A 9176-nucleotide genomic window follows, 5' to 3' on the forward strand; every position below is an offset into this window, starting at 1 on the left:
GAGTGGCTTTTGCAATGGTTCTCCAACTGTAGTGTAGTTTGATGTCCTGTTTATATGGAACAAGTGCTCTGATTTTTACTCAAAAAAAAAAAGCTAGTCTTCCCTTATTTGACGTTCATATAATAACCTTCTGTATCCATTTAGGCTCACACCATAGTTTCAAAATTGTCATAAAAGTCTGTCAATGTAGACATCTTAATGAAAGAGAGTGTACTAAAATCTTCCTAGAAATACACTGATAATTGTTTGTGAGCATGATAATTTATCACTTGGAGTTTTTAATTTTAAATAGACACTTATCATCCCATGTTTTCATTAGAAATACATCATCATAATAGAATTTTCTTTGGTCACTTTAATTTCCATTTCTATGTTTAGTACTCCTAAGTAATTCCTAGGCAATTATTATCAATGTAAGAAACTTTCTCTCCTTTAAGCTCAACAGCTGTTATTTTATTTCCAAACACAGAAGTTGTCTTTTTTCCAAAGTAAGGAAGGTAGTAAGATTTTTTTAAGTGTGCATGATTAAGTCTCAGTCTCCTCTTCAAGATGAAAAGGTCAAGTCATTGTGTTAGTAATTCTTTAACACCAGGAAAATAAGGTGATCTGTTTTTTCTGTCTGGGATTTTCTGTCTGTGATATATGGATACTTAGTGTTCGTGGACTTCTTTAAAGAAGAACTGTGCAGGGTAACTATGAAAAGCAAGTCTGTTGGCCATAGTGTTTTCCAGAGACCCAGACCTTCACTGGAACATTGTTGGGATCCACAGAATAAAAAAGTTGAAAAACACACAGTATTCCAGATGGACTTCAGCTCTTTGGTCAGCTCCATAGTGACAGCCATGCAGCATCATTAGCATGGTACTTTACTTGAGCTAATAAATCCTAGGAGTAATTAAAAGGAAGGAGAAGAAAGAAAGTTTCCAACAGTCATACTGGCACTTAGCACCCCATTTTTGTTTTTGTCCCGATCTGCAGGTCTTTACTGGAAATCACTGATTATTTGTAAGTGGTTAAGTGGCTCAAGTGGCTCAGAAGTAAATATAATCTCAATTTAAAATACCTACATCCTTTCAGAAGAACCTAGCTGCAATCCATGAAATACTAAGGGTGCCTTATCCCAAAATTAGACAAAAAAAAATGCTTTCAAGTTATTTTTTTTCAATACTTTTGTAACCATTTCTTAAATATATATCCTAATTTATAAACATTTCATAACTATTAAATACTGAATATAAGAAGCACAAACTGAGTATTTGCAAAATAATGCGCAAGTATTGAACATTTTCTGTTTGTACTTTGGCCTTAAAAATCCTTAGACACAAGAGGTGCTGACATCTCTTTGCGCATGTATGTAGCAGAGCATATCTGCCTGCACATAGGGACTTAGTCTGCATGGCATCCAGAATTACTACTTTGTGGTTTGGGCTCCACTGTGGGGAAAAAGCACCCTCAGCAACCAGTCATTGCTTTGCAGAAGGGTCGGGCTAGCTGAAGGAATTCCCTTCCTATTTCAAACTGCAGTGAACTTCCTGGTTCCCTTCACTCCCAAAATTCCAGTGCTCCCAGCCAGTGGGACCCATTCATCAATTTCTGAACAACTTAGTTTTGCTAACCGAAGATAAGAAAGTAAGTATTCTTCAGCACATTTTTCAGCAAGTGTAATGATCACATTGGTAAAGTTTGGAAGTGCTTTCTTGGGGAAAGTGTAGATTGTTTACATAAAATAATAGTCAAAATTCTGGGGATATAGGATTAGTAAAAGAAAATTAACATATATCTTGTCACATTAAACATCTCCTTTAGCTCTTTGTTTTCAGTAAACTCTTCACTGGGGATTTAGAACATTGTAAATAAGGTTTTGAGGCAACTGCCGAGTACCATTACATTTAATGTTGGAATTGCACTACAGACAGCATGTACCACATGATTTGAAATGTATTCAGAATGATTTTATTCTCTAAGTATGTAAGTCTGCTGAATCTAGACTGCTAAAGGCCACCTGAAACTTTACATGACAAACTATTTAATCTATGTTTATGTCATTTCAATTCCCCTTTTATTTTTTGTGGTAAGCCTTTGCAGTCTCTTTAGTTGACAGCACTGTGACATTCTGTGCTTTTATTACTGTAATATGATACTTGGTATCATAATATTGTCTGATCTGACAAGGAAAGTAGAGATTAATATATGTAGTTTATTGAAACTTGCTAACAGTAGTTACTAGGAACAAAAAGAGCTCTGCTAAACCTCTTCCATTCAACGACAGTCCTGTGAAGAATAGGCTACTTCATCAGCCTCTGTATCTATTTCAAAACTGATATTTAAAACAGAAGTTGTGGGCACCTTCCAGGATATTGTCTCACTGCTGTCCAAATGGCACTGGCTGAACAGTGTCCAGGTTTAGTCAAGAGGAAGAAAAACATTAAGAAACATGAAATGGGATAATTTCAAATCCTACTTTTAGCAAAAATACAGTTAGTGGCTTTACCTGTATTTAACTAAATATGATGTGTATGAGGTTATTTGGGGGATTGAATAAACTTTTACATCTCATCAAGATCAAGTGAATCTTTTTATTCCTCACTTTATTTATAATTCACTATGTTTAGCTCCCATGTTCTCAGTGGTAATAAACACAGGGACCTGAAATATTTCTGAAATATATTTGACCTCTTTTGGGAAGAGTTTTTGAAATAAAGTAGTGACCACATGCAGTTGCAAATAGAGAAACATGCCTCTTTTTCAAACAGCTACCCTCAGTGTCTTTTCTCCTGACATCCAACTCTGTTTTCAAATAGACAATTAAAAAATCAGAAAAATAGCGCATAAAACATCATGAAGTAAAGAATTACAATGAAAGCACTGTATCTGAGTTAATAAAATAAAAATTTAAATCATTTCATGCTTTTACTTGTCTAGCTAAAAGCATGCCCATGGTCATTGTCAGAAGTACCATTAAGTACAGACTCTGAGTTCAGACTCACTAATGCATTCCTAGGTTCAAATACTAAAAAGTCTCATATGCACATAACTTTCCACTGCAGCGTGCTTGCAGCTTGAACCCCACTGCCCATAGCTACCTTTTCTGGCGGAAAAATATGTATGTAGAAGCAAGACAAATAGGAGTAGCTGAAGGATTGTACATCCTGATTGTGTTTGTTTCACTATTACTTCTTGCTTTTCTTACGTGGCTGGTGTGTTATCTTTTTCATACTCAGTTTATGGACAGTTGGAAATCAAGGACTTTTGTTCTGTCAGGCCTTTGAGCAACAGGATCCTGGCCTTCAGTCTTCACTTTTAGACAGTAAATCAACGCGAAATATGATAATGTTCAAAGTACAGCTAGATCCAGTCCTTTTTATTCACATTTTCTTTATACCTATGTAATTTGAGAAAGATTGTAGAAGAAAGAAAGTATCGAGTGCAACATGGAAAACTTATAGCATTCTTTTGAGACAAATTATTTTCTGCAAAATTGATCTAATTTCATCCTTTCTGCAACATCATTTCAGATTTGTGGGTTTTGCTTTTTCTCCATATACATCTCTTCCTTTTTCCTACCCACAAAACAAGGCTCCTTGCCAAAGTCCTATTTTAATATCAGCCTGGAAAAAAAAATACGCAAATGCTATTAACTGGAGTGGTAAATCCTTTATCAGACACCTACCACAATATTCACTCCGATGAAAAGCAAATCTGCAGTAGCAAAATCTGAGATGTAGAACCTGAGTGTAAAAAAGATCTCTCAGATAAAGCAATATCTCTCTTACATATCACAGTAAGAACTGGGCATAGACCAAACTATTCCATTCCGTGTTACCACCTTCTTTCTGCAGAACAAAAACTGAGCCACAGGAGAACCATTGCATATTCCTGCAGTGCTCCTGTAATGTACACTGACAAGTCACTGCAGATACAGCTGGTGTGGGATGAAAAGGAAGGAATCCTTGCTCCATTGTGACAGAGCTTTTTTTTCCCTTCCTGGGACACTTACCTGCCAGTATGACAAGGGCTGCTGAGGCAGTAAGGCCAGCATACAGGGAAAATGCAAATATGAAGAAAAGCTCTTGCATGCCTATTACAGACATAAAAGTGCCTTTTTCTCCTGCGTAGAAGAAAGTGTGGACATATGGAATTGAGCCTAAAGTACAACATTTGGCCAGGTCGCTGAACTCACACTGTTGGTGCCTTGATCTGTAACACTCTTTGTTTTCTCCATCCCTGTGCACTGCAATGCTTATACTGTTTCAAGGATTCTTACAAATGCACATGCATGGTACCAAATGCTGCGAATTGTGATAGATTTTGGATAACCTCTCACAGATGAATGAAATAACTCCTGAGAAAGAAGCTATAAAAGTATTGTAAAAAAAAAAAAAAAAAAAAAAAAAAGACTCATGTTTCCTAGCTGTCTAAAGTGGTCATTTATTGCAATAAATGGTAATTTTTTCAAGACAAATTGGGCACACTTCTAAATTTCTGGGAGAGAAGACCTGCAAATGATATTATGGCTTTTAAAAATATACTATATGCACTAAGATGATTAAGGAAGAGTAGTTACAAAGAGGACATGGTGGATAGATAGAGCAGAAGCATGTTAAATCTTAAATTTTCTTGGTAGTTTAATTTTTATTTCTGATTTTTTTTTCCTCTTTAATACCCTTAATTATTAGAGTGCAAAGATGTGAACAAAGTGGCATATTGTCCACTGGTGCTGAAGTTCAAGTTCTGCAGTCGAGCATACTTCAGACAGATGTGCTGCAAGACCTGCCAAGGACACTGACCCACAGAAAGCACGAGAATGTGCCTTGTTGTTATCATTGTGGAAAAGTGTCCATCGGAGAGAGCCACACAGCGGAATGAGATTGACGTCCTTGCAAATGCATTACCCTGTGGAAAACGTAACCACTGGTCAGCCCCAGCTGACAGGATTTCAATATTATTTTAACTTCTGTGAAGTGGGATTTATTCATCCAAAGTGCTGGACACAGTATAAGGAGGGCATGCCAAATTGGAAAGATCCACACAACACATATAGAATAGCTTACTGTGGAACATTTGTGTTCTTTTGACTAAATCCAATAGTCTGTTTACCTCCTTGGACCATTAAAATAATTTTTATTATGGACTTAGCAATGACACTGAATCCATTTGTATTTAAAACTGTTTAAAATGTAGCTGTTATGACTTGGTCTACTATGGAAGTAAAGAAGAATCAAAAAAAATGTTAAGTCATAGCTTAAAAATGTTAACTATTTTATCTCACGACACAGCACCACAATTTAAATTATAAAATGAGCTTGGAATTGTTATTTAAGGAGCAGATTTTTTTTTTAAAGAAATGTATTTTTCCTTCATTCCATCTAATTCCCTTTGGAGTAATCCATATTTCCTGAACACTGCTGTGAGCCATATATAAAGCTATACTCAATAGAACAACCATGAGGGACATTGTTTTAAGAGGTGCAACAGTTATTGCAGTGGTGCATGAAATACAAGTGTGCTATGAAATGAAATGAAATCTGTGTTGCAGGTTTATAGCCATCTTACCATTGTACAAGCAAAGCTGAGATTTCTGCTAAAAGGGAACATATTTCAATACCATGGAGGAGTGGTACTCCAATAGTGGTGAAGACCATATGGCCAACTCTTTCACTGCTACTGTACAGTTTGCTTAGAATTTAAGACTTTAACTTCAGCTCACTTTTGTTTACATCACTAGCCACAAAGAAACAACTTTGTTGGCATCTATATCCGTTTTATGCATTACTTTTGATTCTCCAACACCAAGAAGTTCTAGTGCAAAAAGATAAGCCTCCTGTGTAGTAACAATAGTTCTTTACAAAGCTGAAAGTTAAAATGGATTTCACATGTTCCCTTCTTTGATACCATAGTGGAAGAGTATTTTTTTTTTCAAAAAGAATATGTGAGTCTGCAGTTCAGGAGTCCACATCAGAGTGGACAAGGATTACAACCAAAGATAAAAGATTTTTGGGGATATCTAGGTTCTGTTCAAATGAGAAGTCGAGTGTGCTTGAGCCAAAAGGCATACTGGGCTATCAGGAGTAAGGCACACTGGAAAAGGGGTGGCTAGAATGAAGTCTGGTCACCTTGACCTAAATGGCCAAGTACCCATATAAATCTGGATCATATTTAAAGCTTGAGGCAGCTTTCAGTGTGAGACTGGAACGAAGTCCTGCCTCTGGATTAGTAGCTAGATGCCAATATAATTCTAGCTATTCCAATTATTCTGCTGTCATACTCCACTTATTTCATATTACCATATTTTTAATATTCACCAATTACTTTGCATTTTTAAATGTGAAACCAAACTGCTTAGGCAAGTCACATTCAAGAATCTACCATAAAAATGTTTAGTGTAGTGCTCCTCTTCCCCTTCACTTCTCAATAGCAAGACTCAACAAGGAGATAAGGAAAGTGGGTACTTGTTTATATTAATATATTGTACTTGAACACTTGCAGTTTGCAGCAGGTACTTGATGAATGTGCTTTTGTGTCAAACTATGCCTCCTTTGTTGTAGTGCAATTAAAATTATGTGAACAATAATGTGTTACAAATTCTAACTCAAATAGCACTTTTTTAAGAAAGTACTCTTTTCAGTGAAAAATAATTTCAAAATATCATGAGATTGAAGTGTATCAGTGTATCTTACCAAGAACAAGCCAGATGTGTTGCACACTATTTACTAATGTGAATTAACATGGAGTAGTAGATGTTGTTAGCAGGACTCATACTATGAAATCCCCCCAACATATTGACAATCTATCAGTGGGGTTTTGTGCAGCCCACATATTCATGACCATCAAAGTTCTGTCATCTGCTACCTCTTGCCAGTATTTTCACTTCCTTACACCTGAGACCAGTGGAATTAATTTTCAGTTGGCTTGCATGTATTCACATATGCTTATCTGCTGCTCTCATCACCGTGTAAACAACTCCTGCTAAAACTGACACCAGTAAACAGCCTTTGGGAGTTGCACATATGGATTAAGGGCAGTGTGTAGTCCTTCTCTGTTAAGTGAATTGACTTTCTGTATCCTTTTGACAAAACACCTTGGTGCTAGCATGCCCTGGTTAGGTCAAAATATGATAAAAGGGAAAGGCATTACTATGGCATTCTTTAAGCAAGAAGCCTCTCTGTGTCAGGGTCCAGTTTTCTCCAGGGCATGACTGTGTTTATAAGATAATGTGTCTTTTCAGCTAACAAGAAAAGGTTTTTTAATGTATTCAAAAGAAACCTTTTTTTTTTTTTTTTTTTTTTTTTTTTTTACCTCACTTAGGAAAATTGTAAGGAGTGTTTCCAAAGACACATTTTGCTCTCTTACTGGTGCTAGAACACCAGGGAGTCCCATGTTTACTCTGCAACATAACAGCACTGAGGCTGGAATTTAAAGAACTCCCTGGAGCAACATTGAATCGTATTGTTAAAGGGAACAAAACACAGAATGTATGTGGATTTACAAACTAAGCAACACTTCAGACTAAGACTGACAAATGAAACCTACTTCAAAGAAAAATAATTGGTTTCCACAGCACAGTTCATTGCTGCTGCTACGCTGTAGCCATCTATATAATCTAAGCTAAATAGTGTTATATTCCTAACTAGTGACAATAGGACTATTTGTGTAGGCTATAAATATGAAAGGCCTAGAATCAAATAGTAGAATAATAAATGCAGAAATCAATCTGGTGCCAGTACTTCTACTGAGCAATACTATCAGCTGAAGAAGATCAAAACAAAAAAATCTATGGATTAACCCCTCAGGGTGTATACACCCCAAAATAGTCCATTTTATTAGGAACTTTGTAATGGAGTGAATGTCACATAGATATCCTTAATAATACAGACTGAAATTACCTTTGTATTATTGTGATTAGTTGCTTATTATTTTATACTCAGTATTAATGTGGTACACTGTTACTTTATTATTATTATTTTTTGCTTTTGTAAATTATATTCTAATTTATTGTCATGTTTCTTAACACTTGTTCTACATGCATTCTCCTGCTTGTAATGAAAACAAAAATATTGTAACACTTGATGCAGTGAAATTCCACACCAGGCACAGATTTGTTTTTAACATAGATAATTTAGTAAAATAAAACTGCAGCTCTTAAGAATGATACCCACGGTATGGTTGTCTATTCCCTGACTTACAGTTGCTAGAATTCTGTATGCTTGATGTTTGCTTCATCAGATGCATCGAAATATATATTAGATATTTTCTTTCAAGTAACATCTATATGTTATGCCAGAATTCTGTCTTCGGCAGCAGCAATGTTTGTCATATATAAGTGAAACAATAAGGAAAAGGAAGAGTCAAGAATATGATCATGTACATTATTGAGTAATATTTTAGCCTAAGCAATAAATGTAGATCAAGAATGAAATTAATGGCAGCAAATTATCCTGTACTTCTTGGAATGATTTCATTACCAGTCAGTCAACAATAACAATAAAATGTCCTTCTTGCATTGAGCTTTTAAGGTTTCATCTGAAGTTTATCTGAAGCTGTAAATATAAAGAACAAAGTCATTTCAGAAGACTTAGTGCTTAGATGACTGTTGTTGAGAGATGCTTCTTTTCTTACCTGATGCAGTTAAAATATCCTGTATTGAAATCTCTTATCAAGTCCAATTAAATATTTCTTGTTTCTCTAGAATAAGTTATAATCTAGCTTCTGTTTTAATGAAAATAATGAAAATAATCTCTACTTACTAATGTAAGATGTTAAAGAAATTAGAGAACCTTAAATATTTTGATGAGGCATTTAGTAATTTTTTTCTTCTGTTTACTAAGGAGGATTCAAAAAAACAACTGCCTATTTCAAAGGTACTGATATTTCCACCTATAGAGAAGCTTTATTGCCCTACAAACTATAAATTTAAGGTTGAATAGTCTTACTAAATTACACAGTGTAATAACAGTTTTCTCTGTGATTCCAAAACTCTGTTGATGCTTCCCCCATACATTCACACTGCAAATTATTACCTGATAGGTTTCCCACAATTGTTCAGTTTTGAGTATTATTCTTTTCCCCTGGAGCAACTGTGTTTTGGATTATAACAACAAACTGCATACACTGAAACAGATGCTCTTGTGTTTCTCTCTTTTCCTGCTTCTGCTACTTTATACTTAACATCACCCATG

The 9176-nt window shown here is 35.4% G+C and overlaps 1 protein-coding gene across 5 annotated transcripts in view; it reads left to right on the forward strand.

Annotated features, from left to right (window-relative positions):
• Positions 1-8688, forward strand: part of ADAMTS6 (ADAM metallopeptidase with thrombospondin type 1 motif 6) — a 158354-nt gene extending 149666 nt beyond the window's left edge. For all 5 annotated transcript variants that reach the window (XM_083818288.1, XM_083818287.1, XM_083818286.1 and 2 more), the window contains one exon: positions 4677-8688. In XM_083818288.1, the coding sequence (XP_083674414.1) occupies positions 4677-4786 (110 nt within the window). In that variant the 3' untranslated portion in view covers positions 4787-8688. The remainder of the gene's footprint in view (positions 1-4676) is intronic.
• The last annotated feature ends 488 nt before the right edge of the window (positions 8689-9176 follow it).

Source organism: Anser anser (assembly GCF_964211835.1).
Source record: "Anser anser genome assembly, chromosome: Z".
In the NCBI taxonomy this organism is placed as follows: domain Eukaryota; kingdom Metazoa; phylum Chordata; class Aves; order Anseriformes; family Anatidae; genus Anser; species Anser anser.